At 45.2% G+C, this 23,329-nt stretch overlaps 1 protein-coding gene across 3 annotated transcripts in view; it reads left to right on the forward strand.

Moving 5' to 3' along the window:
- Positions 1 to 6,179, forward strand: part of LOC140503990 (probable pleckstrin homology domain-containing family N member 1) — a 32,718-nt gene extending 26,539 nt beyond the window's left edge. For all 3 annotated transcript variants that reach the window (XM_072608443.1, XM_072608445.1, XM_072608446.1), the window contains 5 exons: positions 3,215 to 3,361; positions 3,813 to 3,899; positions 4,807 to 4,882; positions 4,988 to 5,064; positions 5,719 to 6,179. In XM_072608443.1, coding sequence (XP_072464544.1) covers positions 3,215 to 3,361; positions 3,813 to 3,899; positions 4,807 to 4,882; positions 4,988 to 5,064; positions 5,719 to 5,790 — 459 coding nt within the window. In that variant the 3' untranslated portion in view covers positions 5,791 to 6,179. The remainder of the gene's footprint in view (positions 1 to 3,214; positions 3,362 to 3,812; positions 3,900 to 4,806; positions 4,883 to 4,987; positions 5,065 to 5,718) is intronic.
- The last annotated feature ends 17,150 nt before the right edge of the window (positions 6,180 to 23,329 follow it).

Consider the following 23,329-nt stretch of genomic DNA (forward strand, 5'->3'; position numbering starts at 1 on the left):
AGTGACTTCCCTTCTCCTTCGTCTTCACCTCACATCAGTCAGACATCATCTCCCACTATCTCCTCCTTCCTTCTAGTCTCTGATGAGGATGTGGCTCTTCTAGACAATGCCAACTTGTCATATACTCTTGATCGCATCCCCTCCTACCCTCCAGAGCAGATTTTCCTTTCTATCATTCCCCTCTCTTCCTTCTCTTCAGTCTCTCCCAGTTCGCTGACTGTTTAGGGCAGATTAGCATCTCTGGTGTGAGCCCTCTCATCCATCTGAAGTCATCCACCTGTTTGGGGCCAATTCTTACCTGTGGCCCCAAAAAACAGTGTTATGCGCAGTGGCCACACACCATCTTGGCAGATGGGCTAAACCAGGTTGAGGGCAAACAACAGTGAGTTAAGGGGTGTTTACCCCAAGCACAGAAAGACTCCCCTTAGTGGAACCGGCAGATGAGAGCAATTTGTTCCAACAGTCTTGAAGGCGGCTGAAGCAGGTGCTGTGGAGGGCTTAGAACTTGGTGATGCATAGAAGATGCTGCAGTCATCCACTGAACCCCGGCCATCGCCAGTCATCTTGACTTTGTCTTCTTGTTAGATTTCCATGACTCTGTAAGACAGAGTGAGACTGATGACTTTGTGCATCTCTGCCTCACTTAAATCCAGTTCACACACAAGTCAAGACACGACCCTCATTGATCCTCTTCAGAAACGAAGAATGAGCTACAGCAAACAAGCCCATGTCTCCCTCATTCTTAAAAAACCCTCATTAGCTCCAGCATCTCTGCTGACAATTGTCCCATATCTCTGTGGCTAAACTCTTTGAGAAGGCCGTCTACAACAGGTGACTCTATTTCCTCTTCTCTCACTCTTTTTTGAACTTTACAGTCTGGCTTCTGACTTCCTTATCCCCCAAAACTGCCCTCTTCAAAGTGACCAGAGATCTCCTCACAGCCAGATCCAATGGCTTTTTCTCAATCCTCATTCTCTTTGACCTTTCGGCAGACTTTGACCCTGCGGATCCCTCTCTCCTCTCTGATACTCTCGTCTCTCTAGGTTTTCAGGATACCTGCTTTTTCTCTCCTGGCTCTCCCTCTACTTAGCCATCTACTCTTTCTCAGTGTCCTTTGCTTTGATCTAGACCATGCCCACTAACCATGGGGGTCCCACAGGGCTTTGTCCTGGGGCCCCTTCTTTTCTCACTCTATACCAGGGATCAGCAAACTACAGGCCAAAAAGGGCCAAATCTGGACTTGCTTTTGTATGGGATATTCTTATCTCGTTAAGTACAAAAACCTCGGACCTCTGCTCTACACCATCTCCTTTGGTGAGTTTGTCAGCAGCCATGAGTTCCATTAGCATCTCTATGCAGATGACTAAATCTATCCACTTCAGATGGCTGGTCCTCTACCTCAGCACGCCTCAAACTCAATTCCTGATCTTTTCTCCCAAAGGTTGCCCCCTTCCAAACTTTCCTATTATTTTTGAGGGCACCATCCCGTCACCCAGGCTGGAAACCTCAGCGCTATCCTTGGCTCCTCACTCATACTCACCCCACGTTCCTGATGGGTTTCCAAATGTCATCTGATTTCATAACTTCTCTCCTATACACAGCTACCTGGCTAGTTCAGCTTCCCATCACCTCTCACCTGGACTGTTCCAATGGCCTCCTAGCTGGCCTCCCTGCCTTCAGCTGCCCCTCCCCCAACTCAATCCATCCTCCAATCATCTGCCAAGGTGACTTCAAATCCAAAAGATTGGTCTATGTTGTCCTCTGCCCCCAGGGGCCTTAGCAGGTGGTATAAGAGGCCTGAATGGATACAGGAGGGAGGTCTCCCAAGAGTTGGGAGAGAATGTTAGATATTATCAGCGCTAGCCTCCTCATTTTACAGGCAGGGAAAAAGAGACTGAGAGGGGACAAGGCCTGTCTAATGATATATACAGCTCCAACCTCTGGGATGATTGTTCCCCCACTGCCAGCTCTTGCCTCCCCAGGGAAGATTATAGCCAGAGGACACTGGGAGAGAGGTACTTGGGGGACCAAGAGGGATCCTGGACCAATCTCTTCCAGGCCTGGATGGAGGGGAGATCAGCTCTAAGCTAGGACTGAGTCCTCTCCCCATCTAGCACAATCCCCATGTTTGTCACTAGAGGGCAGACATAAGCCACTTTAGGACCCCTAAGCTTGGGACCTAAACCAAGCCCCATTTCCCTGAAATAGCTGTTAGCTTCCCTGGCCCCAAGCCTGCCTCACCCAGGGACCCTCACACATACATACCTCACTTCCTCCAAAGTCCCCTACTTCCAACCAATTGAGACCTGGTGACCTGAGCTCCTATCCGACCTCATCCCCCATTCCCACCTTAGGGCAGGAAATAAGGATGGTCTCTAGCCCAGAGCAAAGTCCTCTTTCCAAGGCTATTTGGGAGATGATTGGATTAGATGATTGGATGTCTGGCCTGGCCTGGCTTGGGCTGAGCTAGAGTGTCCCTATTAATGGACAAGCCTTGGTTTGGTCTTTGGGAGTGAGTCCTGGGTCACTGGTCTGAGACTGGGCTGGGCTGAAGGATTCCTAGTACTTAATTGGGCTTAACTGGGCCTTAGGGGGCCAGGTCTTGGGATTCAAGTTGGAATAAGACCTGGGGAGGGCTAGGTTGGAGAGTAAGTCTAGAGGCTTGGTCTGGGGGTTATTGGTCCCTGATGCCTGCTAGTAAGCTGGTCAGGACTGTAGGAAAAGGTCAGGTCTGGTCTTAGGTCTCATAATAGCTTGGGCTGGGTCCTGGGGTCTAGATTCTAGTTTTAAGATTCCAGACTGGGTTAGGCCTTGGGCCTGGTACTGGGCCAGATTGATGAGTAGGGCCTGGTCTTGGAAGATTGGATCCTGGGTTCTGGGTCTCAAGATAAGCTGGACTGGAGGGACAAGGATAAGGACTGGGTCCTGGATCTTAGACCCTGGTTCCCAGGCTAGGCTAGATTGTAGGGGTAGACCTGAACTGGAGCCTGGAGCTGAACTGGGGGTAGGGCTTGGTAAGAGAGGGAAAGGAAGTGGGAATTGGGCCTGGGCCTAGGGGCTGAATCCTCCAGCCTGGTTCCCAGGCTCTGCTTGGCTGGAGAGACTGGGGGCTGCATCCTAGGTCCTTGGTCTTGTCCCAGACTGAACTGAGTTGGACTAAGGGGGAGGAGGAAAGGGGTGGGCTCTCCAGACACCCTGATGAGGGGTCCTTCAGGTTCCCTGTGATGAGCCCTGGAAGAGGCAGGAGCTCCGAAGTCGCCTGCTCTGCTGTCCCATCCAGCAGTGGGAGGGAAAGCCCATCCAGCATCTGGGTCCAATACTAGCTCTGGTGCCAGTCCAGGTGGCCTATGCAGGCTCCAGGGTGAGTGCTCCACTGGGCAGGATGGGGCGAGGGAGGGCTGACAAGGAAGAGGGCATGGGTTCAAAGGGACAGGTTATCTATTAAGAACTCCCAACATGCTTTCTGGGTGCTTCCCTGGGCTGTCCCCTGTTCCCACCTCTCAGACTCTATTACCAATGATGTCATAGAGTTAATTTCTATTTAAAAAAATTTTTTTTTCACTACATGCCCTCCCTTATCTGTTTAAAAACAATAACAGTATCAAACCACAAATAGGATGATTCCAGCTCACAAAGTCCTTCTCGGAACAGTCATGGAAGGGGAGAAGGGCAGAGTGTCATACAGGAGACAGAGAGAGGACACTGACCTGCCCAGAAGCACCCACACAGGCAGTCAGCGTGGGAGCTGAGGGCAGGCCTGGGCTCCTGGCCGGCCCCTGGCCTGCAGGTCTAGCACACTGTTTGTTCCATAGGAGTTCCAAGATCGCCTCCTGCTTTTGTTTGCTGAGGACCTTGTGTTCTTGTCTCTGAGCCATGGAGGTTCTGGCCTCATCTACCAGGTAGAAGACCACCTCTGGCCCCTAGAGGCCCCAGGGATCATGGTTTTCCTAATGCCCACAGCGGGGAGGTCAATGGAGGGATGCCAAACCAAGGAAAAAGCAAGGAACTGGCATCTAACCAAGGAACTTTCTCTTGTTCATTCACATTTGCTTGCCCTCAGTCCCCTGACCCCCTTGTCAGGCCAACCTTGACCTTGGCTATATTGGAGGAAAGAGCCAGGGCACAGAGGTGGGCGCTGACAGTCCCTGGAAGAGGGGAGTGGAACCGTCCTTGACCCCAGAGACCTCATAGTCTACAAGGAGAAGGAAGAGAGAGGCCTTGGCCATGCCCTCACTACTGGGGATAGGGGGAGCTGTCGGATGATGCTTTCTGGGAACGTTAGTGCAAGGGAGAGATGCCCTAAAGGCCACAAGAGTAAATGCTGTCAAGCCTCAGAGGAAGCCAGGAGTGTGGGCTGGAGGAATCACAGCCGGCTTCTTGGAGGAGTGAAGGTGGTTTTCGAAGGAACTCATGATGGTCATGGGCTGGCCCAGAGAAGAGGGGAGGTAATTCCCAGAAGTGAGGAAGGTGTATATGAGCAGGGCTGGGGACCCGACTGCAGATGCTAATCACGTTCTCATTTCTACATGATTTTCAGGTTTGCAAAGCATGTGAAAGGCATCATTTCTTTTGATCCTCACAACCCTGGGAGCCTGGTCCTGTACCAAAGCACTGTGATCATCCTTATTTTATAGAAGAGGGAGCTGAAGCTCAGAGATAAATGACTTGTCCAGGGTCTCACACTTAGTGTATATTAGAAGTTGATTCCAAACCCAGGCCTCCTTAACTCTAAAGCCAGAGCTCTGTCTGTAGCAGGCTGCCCTCTTGAGAGCCAGGTCCCAAATATGTCTTTCTTCCTCTCCGCAGGGAAAGCTCCCTCGGTCAGGAATCTGGGCTCAGGAGAAGTCAGCCACTCTCGGGAGGCTGGAGTTTGAAATGACAGGTAGAGGGGGCACAGCAAGTGGGGATGGAGTGTCCTAAACATCTCTGTCTTCCCAGCTTTCACCCTACTCAGAAACCTCCTGCTTTCCCGCTCTCTGTTCCTTAGGCAACATAATGGAGCCAATCCTGGTGGCTTGCTCAGAGGCAGAGGACTATGAAATGTGTCTGTTCCACCTGCAAAAGGTATGGGAAGAGGGGGATCATCCCATTGGCATTTAGCTCCTGGATACCCGTGTCCATCTCCCTTCCCCACTCCAGAATGGAGACAAGATCTTGCCCCTGACCTTCAAGCAGAGGCATGGTAGATGAGAAAGGGAAGGAGGATCTAGGATGGGGAGGGTCTGGGAGAAGAACACAGAGGTAAACTCTCAGGAGTTAGGGAGACAGAGTAGGGACAGACCTGGGCCCTGCCCTCAGGGAGATTACAGACTGAGAATGCCACAAAGCAAGAAAGCTGGGTCCAGCCCTCTGAAACTCATGGTCTAATTTTGTTTTATTAGGCACTGTTGCTTTTTATTTATTTCAGTCATGTCTGATTCTTTGTACCCCCATCTGGGGTTTTCTTGGCAGAAATGCTGGAGCAGTTGGTCATTTCCTTATCCTGTTCATTTTACAGATGAGGAAACTCAGGCAAACAGGGTGAAGTGACTTGTTCAGGGTCACACAGTGAGCTAATATCAGAGACTGTAGTTATTGGGTGAGGGGACGAGTAGGAATGGCCCATTAGGGCTGAGTGATGATCTCAGATCAGGCCTAGGTACTGACCAAGCTTAGGAGAAAGGAGAAAGAAAAAGGCAGGCCTGGCCCTGGGAACTGACCGCCTTTCATCTCTTCCAGCCTAGCAAGCAGCGGCCTTCCATGTCCAGTCAGCCACCAATTATTCCCAAAAAGCTGAAGAGGATGATGTAAGAGCCAGCCAAGCAGTTCCATCCACTAGACAGAGCCCCTCTGTCTCTTACCCTATGCCCAGCCTCACCCCACCCTCTGCTCACGAAGATGGACATTTCTCATGCAGAGGCTCTAGAGGAAGAAACAGGAGGCCATGAGGCCTGACATCCAGGGTTCTGGACCTGGTGACCCCCAAGGAGGCCAGTTCTGTGAATAAGGGGGAGGGGGCCTACTGCCAAGACATTGGGCCATTTTTCTTTTCCTGGTATCTGTCCCAGTGGACCAAAGGGACTCATACATCCTGTGACCCTGCTTTCCAGTCATAGCTGATGAGGACCCAGATCTCAGGCTACTCTTCCCTGTTTGGCCAGCTCATAGAGTATGTGAAAAGAAATAAATGTGAAATAAAGGTTGGGTCCAGGGGTATTTATCTTGAGGCAAGGAGAGCTCCTCAGGCCAACTAGGTGAGATTTGGAACAGAAGACAAGGGGCCACAGGGAACTGCCAGGAAATCCCTGGCCTGGGAGCTACTAGAAGCATTCCTAAGAGCACATCCTGACTAGGGCCAGGGCTACTTTTGATCAGAACTGTAACTGGGTCTTTGCACCAGGGTGCTGGATTTGCAATTCTTCAGGAGAATCAGAATTTAGCTTCTAGTTAGCAAGAATTGATTAAAATAGGAGATTACCAGGTGAACTCTTTCTTCACACAAGTGAGCTCCTCCTCCTGAGGCCTCCCTCAGTTTCCACCTACACCCCTCCCAAAAGTAGGACCAGGCACCACAAAGACTAACTATGACTCCATCTTTTCTGACCTCCAAGGATTCATGCCCTGTAAGCTAAGATTCTAGATAAAGAGGCTCCCACCCTCATATATATTCATTACTCAGGCCCCATGCCTTTACAAGGGGAAAGTGCTGGGGAGGAGAGACGGTTCCATGTTGGATGTCAATGTTCCCATCTGCCTACAGGGGACAAATACAACTCCCTCCTGACCCCTTTCTGTGTTTGGAGAAGATAACCTACCTACCTTTGACTACAGATTATCTGTGAGTCATCTGGATGGTGGAGGTGGGGGGAAGGCGGGGGAATTTAAGTTTTGCCCAAGGACTCATAGGGAGTATCACTGATTCCCTGGAGTCAGTCCAAGAGAGCAGGGGGGCCATGGGAAAGAACACACCAGGTTCCTTTCCCACAGGATACCTACCCTTCTCTGGCCTACCTTCCTTGTTCACTGCCAGGGGAGGTAGAGCCTCCCCAGAGAGCCCCCAAGCCTTATCATGTTCCATTATTTTTTCTAGAAATCAAACAAGACAGGGGATGGGACTGTCAGCCTCCCCCTCTTTAACACTCCCCCCACCTCCAAAGGACTCCCTCTTTCTGCTGCCTAGAGCTGTGTTTACCCAAGAGTGTGGCCACTAGCATCAGAGCTCCAGTGAACACAGGAAGCTGTTCTCAGAAGCCAGGGCCGTTGGTCAGATACCTGGTCCCTTATCAGCTAGGCTCTTCCGGCTGAGCTTTGCTCTCCCCACTCCAAGGGAAGGCTGCATCTGAGTAGGGGTAATTTTGGTTCCAGGAAAAACCAGGGGCCTGGGGGCTTAGGATGGAGAAAGCAGAGGGTCAAACCTCTGGACCCTCAGCAGAGGCTGGGAGAGGGAAAGCAGAGGGGCAAAGCCTGAGCAGAGGTTGGAAAGGGAGATGGAGGCTCCCAGCCACTTGTCAGAGCCCATCAAGAGGAGGGGACCCTGTCCTTGGCCTCCCCAGGCATCCAGAAAAGCCATCCTTCCTGGATATGAGTCAGGGTCCTCTCTGCCTTCCTCTTCTGCAGTCCTTCCTTCCTCTTCCTCCAATGATATGGTGCATGTTCTGTTCTCAAAAGCAAGATCCAGTCCTGACTTTGAAACTCCCTGTGCGAACTTGAGTAAGCTACTTCATAGCTCTTTCCCTCAATTTGCTCATCTATAAAATGAGCTGGAGAAGGAAATGGCAAACCATTCCAGTATCTTTGCAAAGAAGACCCCAGATGGGGTCATGGAGAGTTGGACATGACTGAAAAACAACTGATATCTGTGAAAGGAAAACCTGTGATTACCCAGTCGCTGCTTGAAGACCTCAAATGACTGAGAATGTCAAGGCAGCCCACTGAGACATTCCACATTGTTGACATGCACTCTCCAAGTTCCTGAGCAAGTGTCAGCTTGCACGTTAACAACAGAGAGATTCTGCACCAGGAGTTCCCTTTATCAGTGAAATCAGAAGTCTAGTACAAAAAAAAAAAGGTTTTTTTTTCCTTTACGTCAATTCTAAATTGGCTTCTTAGGAACTTCCACCCATCCTTCCTGGCAAAGCGAGTCTAATTCCTCTTCTGTTGTATTATCTTTGGAGTATTTGCCCCTAGTCTGTCTTCTCCACATTAAACATCTCCATGTCCTTTCATTGACCCTCTAACGTCCTGGACTCCTGGCTCTTCATCTAATTACAAAGGAAAGACGTTAACTTAAAAAGAACACTCTCCCACTGCATCTGGGACCACCTCCAGTCGTCCTGACCTACATCCTGCCTCTAGACCCAGATGGCTCTGGAGGAGAGAGTGAGGCTGATGACTTTGCACAGCCCTGCCTCATTTCAATCCAATTCACTTGCGAGTCAAGACATCAGCCTCGCAGTATCATTGGTCCTCTTTGAGAATGAAGGATGAACAAACGATTTTGCAAATCTTAACTCTCTATATAAATGCTGGCTATCATCACCATCACCATCATCAATGGTCTTCCTAAAATAGGGCATCCAGAACCAAACAAAATTCTAGCTGTGATCTAACCAGGACAGAATGTGGAGAAACTCATACTGGGCAGCTGGTGGAAGTACAGAAGGCTGGGTGTGGAATCAAGGAGGTGAGAGTTCAAATCCAGCCTCAGCCTCTTCCTAGCTGCGTGACCCTGGGCAAGTTACTTAACCTCTGTTTGCCTCACTTTCCTCATCTATTAAATGGAGATGATATTTGTGAAGTGCTGAGCACAGTGCCAGCACACAGTAGGTACTACATAAATGTTTGCTCTTATTATCGGATTGAGCTTGCAGTTCACTAAAACCCCAAAATCTGTTTTAGACAAATTGTTACCGTTTTCCTTCGTCCTGAGGAGGATCAGTGACATCATGGGTAAGTTCTTGCCTTACCTGTGAAGGATTTAAGTGAGGCAGAGTTACACAAAGTCATCAACTTCACTCTTTCTCCTAGAGTCACCAAAGTCCAGTGGCAGGACAAAAGGTAGTATAATTAGGGATAGCCCAGGAGGTAGGAGATGACCTCAACATCTCCCATGCTTGACCAAGCTCACAGCTTCTGCTTCAGCCACCTTCATGGCTGTTGGAGCAAATTGTTCTCATCTGCCCATTCTACCCCATGCTTGGGGCAGACATTCCCCTAACTCAACAATGGGTTTGAGATCTATTGGTTATCCTCAACCTGTTTTAACCCATCGAGGTGTGGCTGCTGTGTGTGCTACAGCTTCTTGGAGACACAGGTGAGAGCTGGGTGAAGGTGGACGCCAAAGGATGAGAAACCCCAAAAAGGGGTCAGCAAGGTCCTCCTTGAAAAACTGGGCTGGGAGTCAGGAAGATTTAAGTTCAAATCTGGCCTCATATACTTCCTAGCTTTGTGACCCTGGGCAAGTCACTGAACTCTGCCTCAGTTTACTCAACTGTAAAATGAGCTGGAGAAGGAAATGACCAACCACTCCAGTATCTCTGCCAAGAAAATCACAGATGTGGTCACAAAGAGTTGGGCATGACTGAAAAAGACTGAACATCTTATACCTGTGAAGCTGATTCCTCTAACCCAAGTTTAACCTAGATAAATAGCTAATGTTTACACGGTGCCTACTGTGTGCTTGGCCAAGCTCCGTAGCTCATTTGATCCTCACAATAATCCTGGGAAGTAAGTGATATTATCATCTCCACTTGACATATGAAGAAACTGAGGCAAAGGTGAAGTAGTAAAGTGATTTTCTATGAATTCCTCTTCACTTTGACCCTAGTAGATCCAGCCCAATTTGCTGTCCCAGCAAGGTCCTTTTAGAACCTGTTAGCCAGAGTGTAAGCTACTTCTCCCAGCTTTGTACCAACCATTTATTGATTTATTAATTCAAGCATTTATTAGTCACCTTCTGTATACTAGGCACTATGCTAGGCAATGCAAGCATTAGGTTTTCTCTTTCAGTCTGGCCATTCAACCAGCACTAACCATCTAACTGTATTACCCTCTAGCCTCCATCTCTCCATCTTTTCCACAAAAATAATGAGCTACTTTGTCAAGAATTTTGCTGAAAATCTAGGTAAACCATAGACAGGGCCTTCCCCTGACTAAGCAATTTAGGGATCTCAACCTAAAAGAAAACAAACTTGGCCTACAGGGGATAAAATGATTTGTTCTGTGAAGTTTGGATTCAAAGGTCCACACTTGAGCTCCTAGATAGCCATGTGTGACCTCGAGGCTGCAGATTCCCCACCCTTGGTCTAGCGTGACTTTTTCTGCGGGAATGGTGTTGACTGCATCTTTATACTGGCCACTTGTGTTTCTGATCCTATTTCTTTAATAATATATTCTATGATATTTTTTAATAATGTATTCTATAATATTGTAGGAACTGAAGTCAAATTGACAGACTTTATAATTTGTCATTTCTATTCTCCTCCCTTTTTTCCCTTGTCTAATCCTGTTGTCTCTCTCTTACTCTCCAAGATCCTTCACATATCCCTGACAACGGCACCTCAATCGCACCTGCCATTTCTTCCAGCCCCAGAAGATGTGCTTTCTTGGGCCAGGTGATTGGAATTCACCAAGGGGTTCTCTGATGTCCTCTCCACTTACCTCGGATGTCAATTGCAAGTTAGACACATTGATTCTGACATTTCTAGTCCAAAGGTCATTTTCCTTGGCAGAGAACACAGAACCAAAATTAAAAAGGAGAAGCTGTCCCTTTTCTGTTTTCCATTGCAGTCCCCATCCACTCAAGCATATGTCTTATCCCTTCTACTCTCCTCCTCTTTTTCCTATCATAGCTCAAAACAACAACAGCACAAGTGTTTTGTTATCCCTTAGCTTTCCTTGCCAGCCTTGGTTCATTCAGAGCATCGGCACCCTTGACATTATTCTATATGCCAGCCCTGTGGCCATTTCTGTCTTTGGGTCACTATGGCCAGGCATACCAGCTGGCACATGGTAGGTGATGAATAAATCCTTATTTGAGTTCAATTGAATTCAATTGAATCATCGGTATTTATCTTTGTTTCCATCTTCCATATGTAACTTTAGGAGAAGGTCATCTATGAGGTCCCTGTGCATCCACATATCTTTTAATACAATCCCCACATTTCCTTATCATTGGGATTCTTTTCCTGAGAGTTTCATATCCCTCCTGGGCAGATGATGCCAGTAGTCCATGGGATCCTTAGAACCCTTTGAAACCTGTCCTTTCTAAATATCAAGCTGTGTCTGGCTTTCCCCACTTTTTCCAACACAAACTTTAGAAGATGGTGTTTCTTTCCCCAAAGTTTCCTTTGTTTCTGCCCAGCAACTAGTTCCTCCTTGCTGGTGAGGATCAGATCCAAAATAAGATTCCTTCCTGTTGGGTCTTCCAACAGAAGAAAGAGATAGTCATGAAGACAAGTCAAGAAGTTACTAGCAGCTCAGCTTTGGATAGGATGAAAGCCCCAACATATGTCTGGATAATTGAAGTCAGCCACTATTACAATATGGTACCCCAATGCCAGGTTTGTGATCTGTTGTTGTCTTTTGGGTTATTTATTTTTGAAGCAGTCAGGGTTAAGTGACTTGCCTGGGGTCACATAGCTAGTATTTTTTTAAAAAATCTTATTTATTTCTGAATATATCCTTCCCTTGCTCTGCCCCCCTCCTACTTGGGCTATCACTCATAGCAGACAAATAAAAAAGAGGGAGAAGTGTTTCAGCAAAAATAACTAATATTTCAACCATGTATAACAGAATATGTAATATTTCATATCACATACCCCAATAAAAGGAAGTATGTCTTTCTTAAAATAAATTTTATTGCTATCTTACATCATCACCTATTTCCACAGGATCTCTCCCCTTCCCAGAGAGCTATTCCATATAACAAATAGTATTTTTAATATAAGAAAAGAAGAAGAAAAACATCGGCACAACTGGTCAATCCATTGAAAATGTCCAAAAATACGTGCAACGTGTGACATCTGGGGACCTCCCACCTCCAAAGGGGTAGATGTCTTTTCATGAATCTCTAGATTCAAGTCCCACTAGTTCTTTGTAATTTTGCAACATTCATTATTTATTTTTATATGGGGCTGTTTTTTCCATTTCTTTTGTTGAGGTCATTGTGCATAATGTTTTCTTGGCTCTTCCTCCTTCACTCTGCATCAGTCCTTGTAGATCTCATGCTTTTCTGTTTTCATCACACACATCATTTCTTATGGCGTGGTCAGATTCTTCCATTACATTCATAATTTGTTTACCTATTTGCCAATTGATGGAAATCTACCTTGTTCCCAATTCTTTGCTATCACACAAAGTGTTGCCACAAATATTTTGGTGTACATGGGGACTTTCTTCTTATTAATTGACTCCTTGGCATATAATTCCAGTAATGGAATCTCTAGGTCAAAAAACAGGGATATTTTAGTCACTTTCTTAGCATAATTCCAAATTGCTTTCCAAAATGGTTGGGCTGATTCATAATTCCTCTAACAATGCATCAGTGTGCCTATCTTCCCACAACCCACCCAACATTGACTATTTCCATCTTTTGTCATCCTTGACAATTTACAAAGTATGAGGTCATTTTGGTTTATATTTCTCTTTTTCTTAAAGTTTTGGAGAATTCTTTCATGTGGTTGTTGATACTTTACAATTCTTTTTTGGGGAACTAATAATAATAATATTTGTAGAACAATTCACAGCTCCACCAGGAGAATATTAGTCTGCCTATCTTTCCTCAGCCCTTTCAGCATTGATTATTTCCATCTTTTGCAACATGAGTTTCCTAGGTGTGGATGAAACCTCAGAGTTATTTTGAACTTCATTTTTGTATTAATGATTTGGAGGCAGCTTTCATAGGCTATCAACAATTTGTGATTCATATCCTTTGACTATTCACTGAAGAATGGCTATCTCATATAATTAGGTTAATTGCCTCTGTATCTTGGAGGGTAGCATAGAGGGTTAGGCTTGGAGAATGGAAGAGCTGGGTTCAAATCTCCACTTAGTTTCAGTGCCTCAGTTTCCTCATTTGTAAAATGAGAGGCTCAGATTCAGTGACTTCTAAGATACCTATGATATTTGATGAAAAGGTTTTCCCCCATTAGCAGTTTCCCTTCTTATCCTAAATGTACTGATTTTGTTCAAAAGCTTTTGCTTTTCAACTTCATATAACCCAAAGTACTTATTTTTGTCTTGCATGATCTCCTGTCTGTTGGTTGGTTTCATATCCTCCCTCTTGCCACAATTGTAAAAGGTGTCTTATCTCCTTATCTTCTTTTTTACGATGTGAATTTTTCTATCGTATCCATCCTGAGCTTATTGTGGCAGACACCATGTTCTTAACCAACTCTCCATCTTCCAAATTAACTTTTATCCTCTGGAGTCTTTGCCTTACGTGGGCAGCAGGGATGAAAACACCATCTGTGCCCCCATGGTCTTAAGTTTTCTGCCAAAGATGTTGTCATCTTTGGCGAGGTTTTTTAGATTCCTTCTGGCAGAATCACTCATGTGCCCTGGAAACACCAGAACTGAGTTGGAGGCATCTGTTTTGACAAGCCTCTGACTTGGATCTATACTCAGGAAAGACAACAGATGAATTTGTGGTTGTTTTCAAGTCCATCAGAAGTCAGATGCCTCAGTTTCCCTCTTTGGAAATTCGCCAACCACCTGTATATTTCCTTCTCTTTCCCCTCCATCACACAAGATGATCTTTGAATATACACACTCATCATCCCTTGGAAGGGAAGAAGTAGACTTCTCCTCAGAGGTTCGGGCTCCCTCCTCTTCAGAAAGAGCCTTAGATGTCTTCTCTCATTCCTCCTTGTTAAACTCCCTCCTCAGACTCCTCCCTGCCTTCTGACCCTAGTCTAATTCTCTTCTACAGGACATCCCTTAGAGAGACAGCAGGGTGTGGTGGATAGAAGACCTCGGTTCAAATCCTGACTCAGACCCTTTTTAGGTGTGTGACTAGAAGTACTGAAGTCCTCTGAGCTTCAGTTTCCTCATCTGTAAAATGAAGAGTTAGACTCAACGACTTCTAAGACTCCTTCCAGGTCTAACTATATGATTGCGTTACCTACCTCCTCCAGAATCTCACTTCCTCTTATTCCCTGTTTTTGTCTCCCATCTTCAGTCTTTCCCTCTCCACTGACTCCTTCTCCTTTGCCTTCAGGCATATCCAGATATCTCCTCCCTCCTTCTCTTTATCAGTCCTTTTCTCCTTAACCTCCCTCCCTGCAGGCATCTTCACCACTATCACACCCCACACCAAGTGGTGTGCCTGCCCCCAAACTTCCTTGTACATACATCTATAGTGTGCTATTTAATAACCAGCTCTGGAGTTGGGGGAAATGTGACCATGGGACACATTTTTAAGGTTTCATCTGCATAACTTACATTTTCTTCACCTTCTTAAGTCTACACAATCAACAAAACAACAAATCAGGCCTTGATTTGTAACATTTGCCAATTCTGAGGTGCAAATGATCTCACAGAAAATTTAACAATCAGCTCTCCTGAACCATGTCCAGCTGGTTTCAGCACACCCCTGCCTATATGCATCCATGTTCTCTCCCCTGGGAGAATGTAAGCTCTGTGCAGGAAAGAACTATTTCACATTTGTCTTTGTATGTTTCCAATATCCAGCACAGTACCTAGCACATAGTAGGAGTTTAATAAATAGACTGACTGAAACCGAGCTCTCCAATGGATTTTTTTGAGGAGTCATCTGGCTCCTCCAAAAGCTTCTGACCAGCACACCATCATGGCCAACACAGGGGTCAGGGAACCTAGGCCCAACTGAATCAATTAGTCTAGTGGCCTCCCCTTTGCAATGGATGCAGAAAACTTCCTTCCACTAATTGTCAGAATTTCTGCAGGTTTCCATGTCAAATGAGAGCTCCTGGAATCAGTCCTGGACTGCTCCAGAGAGGATCTCTGCTCAGGTGTGGGTGAAGCCATGTAGCCTCTGGGGGCTCAGCTGACTCTGAGATTCTGGGAGTCCTTTGCCAGCTCCGTGACCTAACCACCATCACATAGATCTCTCAGCTTGCTGTCTCCTTGGACCTCTTGTGCTCTCTTTATATTCTTTCTCAAATACACCCACAGCCCTAAGCTACTCAGCTATATCAATGACTCCCTATCAATCCCTGGATGTCATCCTGTCCCCCACATATCGAACTTGACATGGCCCAACCCAGTCTTACCATGGTTCCCTCCCCAAACCTGCCTCTCCGGATTTCCCTGTCACTTTTCCATCACCCCCCTAGGCAGCCACCCTGGAAACCCCAACTGCTTTTAATTCCTCCCTCTTTCCCATGATACTTCCAAGCCAAGTCGTCTTCAGGTCCTAGATTCTACCCTGACAAGATGGTTTGTGTCCATCCCCTCCTCTCTGGTCCCACAGCCTCCAGACCAGCCCAGGCCCTCAACAGTGCCATCTAGACTGGTATACTAGCCTCCTACCCAGGCTTCCTGCCATCCAGCAGGAAAATCAATCAACTAACAAGTATTTATCATACGCTTATTAGTGCCAGGCACTGTTTCAAAGTTATGCATTGGAAAGGAAAGTTATGCACACAAAGGAAAAGCAGAAAAAAAGGTCGCTCTGCTCAAAGAGTTCACATTCTAAAGAGACAGCCTATACATACAAGATGGATATAGACTAGATGGATGGTAGCCCTTAAGGGGAAGATTTGAGCATCTCCTGCAGATTGAAGCTGTCTTGAATGAATCCTAGGATTCTAAGAGGTAGAGGTAAAGAAGGAGGGCATTCCAGGTATGGGGCACAGCCAGTGCAAAAGTATGGAGAAGGGAGATAGTGTGTTTGAGGAACAACAAGTAGACCACTATGGCCAGATCATAGAGTGAGTGGAGAGGTTGTTGTTGAGTCATTTTTAGCCATATCTGATTCTTTGTGACCCAATCTGGGGTTTCCTTGGCAGAGACACTGAAGTGGTCTGTCAATTTCTTCTCCAGTTCATTTTACAGGTGAGGAAACTAAGACCAACATCAACAGGGTTAAGTGACTTGCCCAGTCTAGTGACTAGTGTCTGAAACTGGATTTGAACTCAGGACTTCCTGACTCCAAGCACAGGGCTCTATCACTGTGTTAACCTAGGTGTCCCCAATGGAGGGCATTAAGGATTGGGAAGGTTAAAAGGACCTGGTTTAAGAAGAACTTTTAATGCTAAGGAAAACAATTCATATTTGATTGTGATAATAATAGGGAGCCACTGGAGATATTGATTTGGAAGTGCATGCTTAGGTTTTTACTTTAGGGGAAGCACATAGGAGACTATTACCACAGCCCAGGCAAGGGACCAAGAAGGTCTGTGCTAAGGTATTGGCTGAGGTCCATACATGAGAGATATGAAGGTGGAAGTGATAAGATCTGGCAAGAGATTGGGTCTGTGGGGCATGAGAGAGGAGGTAACACCCAGACTGTGAGACCATGGTGCTGCCCTCCTCAGCAATAGTGAAACTGAGAAGAGGGGAGATTACTTGGTGGGGGAGGGAATTCTCAGACGTAGGATTTTGTGGCATCTCTGACTGGGAGGGCACATGAACCAGTTTTACTGGAAGAATACTGTGGAAGCCCCCAGGACAAGGACAGGAGAATTTCCTACACTGGTGGAGTCTCAAGCTTGAAAAAGTCACAGCCCCTGCCTTGGGGGAGCCTCAATCTGAGCTGGATACCCAGAAAGCTCCTAATCTGAGGGTGACACAGATCCTACCCTCAGGGAGTTCCTAGTCTGAGGGGGAGACCCAGACACTGCATCCAAGGAGTTCCTAATCTGACGGTGACCCAGATCCTGCCCTCAGGGAGCTTCTATTCTGAAGTGGAGGCCCAGTATCTGAAAGGAGAATCTTTTCAAACTCATACCAATTAGCTCAACTACTTGGATTTCACTTCAATTCACAAGTATCTATTCATTGCTTGCTGTGTATATGGATCTGTATTGGGCAGGCATAGTTGATGAATCAGGCAGCAGTTATTTCCTCCAGAGTCACAACCTCCTGGGGTAGGTCATACACAAACACAAATAACCATAAAATAGGTTATGATAAAGACTGTGATAGAAGAGAAAGCGGCAGGAAAGAGTTGAGGTGGGAGAAGTCCGGCTGTGGGGTGGTTCCTGCTGAAGGCAGCATCTGGGGCATTAGGAGGGGAAAGAGGGGAAGGATTCCAACAGGTAGAGATGGGGTGTTAGGAACAGAGCTGTAACTAGGGAAAGGTGACTGGGGCTCTGCCTCAGGGTACTAAAATTTAGAGGGTTCCAATAGCTGGAAGCTTCAAAATGAGCCCTTATTCTCTTCTCTCCTCTGGTGGTCACACCCTAGTTGAGTTTTGCACTTCCCATTCACTCAATGAAGGCTGCCTTGTTCCAGGGTACATTTCTTCTTCCTGACCAGAGCCCAATCCATGCCACCTCCTGAGTAGTGGCTTGAGAACCCCTTTGTGGGTCATAACACGTACGTTCTCCTCATTGAACACAACCCTTTTCTCCCTTCTTCCACACTCCACCCTGGCCCCACATATGAAAATTCCTTGTTACTTCAGGTGAGGGTTGGGGTTGGGGTGGGGGGTAATGCATTCCACACGTAACTGATAGAGTTAATGCACAGGTGGGGAAGGAGTGGAGGAATTTGGGGAATGAGGAGTTATAGGGCATGGAGGGGGAGGATGAGTGTGGTGATAAATACAGGCTTTCCCATATTATGAAGCCTCCAGCCAAACTGCGTTTCTTGGTATCCTCATGTAAGTAAAATGCTTTTTGCCTGTCTTTGGTCTCTGTAACTTTGCAAATCACTCAGTCTCCTGGGGCTTAGGTTTCTTCATCTGCAAAGTCAGGGCAGTGGTGGATAAGGCACCAGGCATGGAATCAGGAAGCCGCGAGATCAAATCCAGTCTCAGACACTTACTAGCTGTGTAAGCCTGAAGAAGGCATTTATTTCCCTCAGTTTCCTTATCTGTAAAATGAGCTGAGGAAGGAAATAACAAATCACTTTAGCATCTCTGCCAAGAAATCCCCAAATGGAGTCATGAAGAGTTGGACATGACTGAACAATCACAAAACCAAGGGTGTTGGACCAGATGAGCTCAAGAGTCCTTTCCAGTTTCCAACTGAGCATCTCAGGGCTTAATGCATGGTGGCTCTTATTGAGTATGTGATCATATGATTCACCTTCCTCACAAGAAAGAAAAGATTAAATGAGACAATATGTATAAGGAGTTTTGCAAATATAACTTAACAGGAAGGCTGACACTTCATTGACCCCTGATGGCCAGTTATGCAAACTTGGAAGCTCTAGAAATGTCAGCCATTACTGTACTGATGTGAAGGCAAGGGACCATGTCTACAAAGATAAACAACCATGTCTTACCTAAACCTTGTCTCCTTCACCTCATCACATAATGCTCTGCACACAGTGGGTGAAGGTTGGATGAAGGCTGGGGAGTATAACATGCACACGTTACCAGTGATGGAGATATCCTCAAAAATGTGTGTAAGTAAGGCAGGGATGACCAATGGACAGCTCAGACTAGATGGTGGAAACTGCAGGACAGAGGCAGGCTCCCAGAGCCTTGGATGAGCCCTCTGGGAAGCTGCTATGGAATCAACAGCTTTGGCAAGACCAAAAAGTTGACAGTGCCATGAGAGGGTGAGATTTTAGGGGAAGTTGAATCATGAAACTGAGTTGAAAAACATAACACAAATGCATGAAATACTCATAGGTCTAGACATCAGCATGAAGATATTATCTTAAAGCTGTGAAAATGTCAGTAAAGGACACAGTCTATATCTGGAAACACCAAACATTCCTGGAAATAAGTCAAAACACAAGAAAGAGGAAAAGGTCCCATATATACAAAAAACATGTATAGTCTCTCTTTTGGTGATGGCATGAACTGGAAACTGGTAGGTGGGGGTGCCCATCACCTGAAGAATGGCAAGACAAGTTCTGATACATGAATTGGATGGAATATTACTGTGCTGAGAGAAATGATGAAGAGGGTGGTTTCAGAGAAACCTGGGAAGACTTTTATGGACTGATGCAGGACCAGGAGAACAATTTTCTATAATAACATGGTAAAGACAAACAACTCAGAAAGATGTAGGAATTCTGATCAAAGAAATGGCCAACCATGACTCCAGAGGATTCATGATGAAACATGTTGCCTACCTCCTGACAGAGGTAAGAGCAAGAGGGAACATCAAGATAGGTTTTGGTTTTTATTTTTGGACAGAGTCAGTGCCATGGAATTTGTTTTGCTAAACTGAACATGTTTGTAACAGAGATGTTTCTCTTTCTTTTTTGGTTGAGGGAGGAGAGGGAAAAAAGGCAGATTTTAATTGATTAAAAAAAACCAAAAATTAACTTTAAAAGAGGAAGAGAGATAAGAAGAAAGAAAGAAGGAAAGAAAGAAAGAAAGAAAGAAAGAAAGAAAGAAAGAAAGAAAGAAAAGAAAGAAGGAAGGAAGGAAGAGGGAAAGTGGGAAAAAGGAAGGGAGGGAAGAAGAAAGAAAAGGAGGAAGAAAGGGAGGAAGGAATCAGTGAAGGGAGGGAGAGAGAAAGGAAGGGAGAGAGAAAGGAAGGAAGGAAAAGAAAGGGGAGGGAGAGGAAAGAAGAAAGAAAAGGAAGATGGAAGGAAGGGAAGAGGAAGAAGGAAGGGAAGGAGGGAAAGAGAAAGGAAGAGAAGAAAGGAAGGAGAAAGGGAGAAAAGGAGAGAGAAAAGAAGGAAGGCAGGGAAGCAGAAGGAAGGAAAGCAGGGAGGGAGGAAGGAGGAAGGAAGAGGATATTTGATAATTCAATCAATCAACAAACATTTATTAAATACCTTATGTATTATGTGCCAGGCACTGTGCTAAATTCTGGGAATACAAAGGAGGCAAAAGATAATTTCTAACCTCAAGGAGTTTACAATCCAAGCTTACCCCTAGGCACTTTACGTTTCAATGCTGAACAAAAAGGGAAGCTACCATAGGAAGAGACTGTTTCAAGGAGAGACAAAGACGTGGCTTCAGAGGTGTGAAGAGAGCTTCCTGGTAAATAACTCCATCCAAGGGTACTGTTAGAAGATGCCAGGTAATTTGGAGTTTTTACAGGTTTTTTGACATGGTCTTGCTTATGACATGACCTCAGGGAGCACCGCCCCCATCTGAGCAGGCTCAAATTTTTAATAATCCCAAATGTGGGAAAGAGCTCTCTGTTCAATATTTATCAACAATTCAGATTCTGTATTCTCAGATAAACTCAGTAGATCTTGGTATCTACTTAATGCAGGAGCTCCATATATGTAATAGCTGGACATGGCTACAAAACTTCCCACAGGTGCAATTTATCTGCATTCTAACTTAACTGATCACATCCTCATTATTCTTTTTTTTTGTGGTCTGTGTGTATATACTTAAGTGTGGAATATTTTTAAATAACATCCCCTTTCTTTTGTTTACATTGCACCTCCACTATCTGACTTTCTTCTTAACTGGAGAGGGTCAGAGAATGTGGGGGTTGGAAGGTATCTCGGTGGTCACTCAGTCTAACGTGGCCAACAACGTAACTCTGACGTAACCAAAAAGTGACATAAATAGTGATATCTGTTTAATAATTCAGAAGATAAAATTCCTTGGAATTTTGATGTCCAAAATGGATTCTTTCCCTCCAGAATTTCAATCTATGGAGAACAGGGCTACAAGAGAGGCGCCAAGGTTCTGATGCTTTATAAGCAAAAGTCATCTTCCAAATTAGGAGCGCATTACCTTCGTTGTACTTTGGTTTTTGGTCAGTTAGTTCTGTCCAACTTTTTGTGACCCCATTGGGGTTTTCTTGGCAGAGGTACTGGAGGAGTTTGCCATTTCCCTCTCTAGCTCATTTTACAGATGAGGAAACTGAGGCAAACAGGGTGAAGTGACTTGTCCAGGGCCACTCAGCTAGTGTCTGAGGTCACCTTTGAACTCAGGTTTTCCTGACTCTATCCACTGCAGTGCCACCTAGCAGCCTTTTTGCTATACTAGACAGCATTCTTTGGTAAGCATTTCCAGTCTCATCTCAGATGGGGGACATGACTTGTATATCTATCGATATACACAAAATACAAAACACGTCAGGCATTTATAATGAGGGTCTCTTCATATATGGGTAGGACCATTGACTACTGACCACTCTTCCACTTTTCAAATTCTGTAACATGCTAGCTGTACTCACTGATGCTTCTATAGTGACATGTTAGAGGTTTCAAAACATTAGAAGCAACATTCACATGTAACAAGCGCAGTGAACAAGGGGGCCATAGAACTTTGCCTCTGGACTCTCCCATGTGGTTGGGGTGTACTTCCTTCCGTCTATGACCACTATCCACTTTGTGGTCCTCTGCCAACCTTCTCTTGTAGCAACTCCTACTCACATTATCATATAGCTGTGAGGTCCTGAGCCTAACTTCCTCCCCAGCCCTCTCTCCTGGAGTGACTGATGACACCCATGTCTGTCCCCTAGGCCACCACCATCCTACCCCCTCAATTTTATTTTGCCCCAGGTGAAAAAACTTCTAGTTATAGCTCCATAAACATTTGCCCCAATGTAACATATTAATAATCTCAATTCTCTTCCTTCCTACTTGTTCCTTCTCTGCTGCCCACAAACATGTCCAAGTCTCTCTTATCCTCAGAAAACCCTCACTTGGAAGATGTGGAAAAATAGGCACACTGATGCATTGTTGGTGGAGTTGTGAGCTGGTCCAACCATTCTGGAGAGCAATTTGAAACTATGCCCAAAGGGCTATAAAAATCTGCATACTCTTTGACCCAGCAATACCCCTGCTAGATCTGTATCTCAAAGATGTCAAAGAAAATAAAAAAGGCCCTACTTGTACAAAGATATTTATAGCAGCTCTTTCTGTAGCAGCAAAGAATTGGAATTTGAGAGGATGCCAATCACTTAGGACATGACTGAACAAGTTGTGGTATTTGATAATGATGGAATACTTGTGCTATAAGAAATGATGAACAGTATGATTTCAAAAAAACCTGGGAAGATTTAATACGAACTGAGGCAAAGCGAAGTGAGTAGAACTACAAGAACACTACATAGTTACATAGTAACAGCAGTGTTGTAACAATGATCAACCATGAAACACTGAACTACTCTGGTCATACAATGATCTAAGACAATTCCAAAGGGCTCATAATGAAAAACACTGTCCACCTTCAGAGAGAAAACTGATGGACTCAACGTAAATTGAAGTATAATATTCTCACTCTTTATTTTTCTTGCTTTTGGGGGGACATAGTTAATATGGAAATATGTTTTGCTTGATTTCACATGTACAATATCACATTGCTTGTCTTCGGAATGAGTCAGGGACAGGAAGGAGGGAGGGAGAGAATTTGGAACTCAAAAAATTTTTTAAAGGAATGCTAAAATTAGTTAATAAACTTTTAAAAGAAAAATAAATATGCAAAGTATATAAGTATCATGTGTGTATTATATATATATATATAAAGGATATATAATCATCTTCTACATCTTATATGAATTGATTCAAAGTGAAGTAAGAAGAACCAGAACATTGTACACAGTCACAGCTATATTATAATGATGATCAACTGTGAAAGACTTGGCTACTCTGATCAATACAATGATCCTTCATAATTCCAAAGGACTCATGATGAAAAAATGCTGTCCATCTCCAGAGTGAGAGAACTGATGAACTCTGAGTGCAGACTGAAGCATCCTTCTGTTTTTCGCTTTCTATATTTTGCTTGGATTATTTATGTGTTTTCTTTTGTAACATAGGGAAATACGTTTAACATGTCATATTTCTTGCCTTCTCAAGGAGTAGGGAAGGGGCAAAAAGGAGGGAGAGAATTTGGAACCCAAAAATTTTTTAAGTGTAATTTTTTAAAGTATAATTAGGAAATATTTAATAGAAATTTTAAAGTGGAAAAAAAAGATAACCCTTGCTTGGATCATACCATCCCCTCAAGTTACTGTCCAATATCTCTCCTTTCCTCACCAAAGTCCTACCATTGCTTCCCCTTCCCGTCTTCTAAGCCTTCCACAATCTAACTTCCAGGCTCTTCTCTAAACTAAAATTGCTTTCTCCAAAGTTACCATCGATCTCTTCATTGTCAAACCCAATGGCCTTTTCTCAGTCTTATCCTTGATGGCCTCTTTGCAGCTTCTGACACTGGACAGTCTCCCCCCACTGCTTTTGCCTGGTTTTCCTTCTACCTATGTGATGGTGCCTTCTCATTCCCCATCACTAGCTCATCATATTTCACATGACTTCCTTGCCCTCAAGG

The sequence above is a fragment of the Notamacropus eugenii genome, chromosome 5 (assembly GCF_028372415.1).
Source record: "Notamacropus eugenii isolate mMacEug1 chromosome 5, mMacEug1.pri_v2, whole genome shotgun sequence".
NCBI lineage: Eukaryota > Metazoa > Chordata > Mammalia > Diprotodontia > Macropodidae > Notamacropus > Notamacropus eugenii.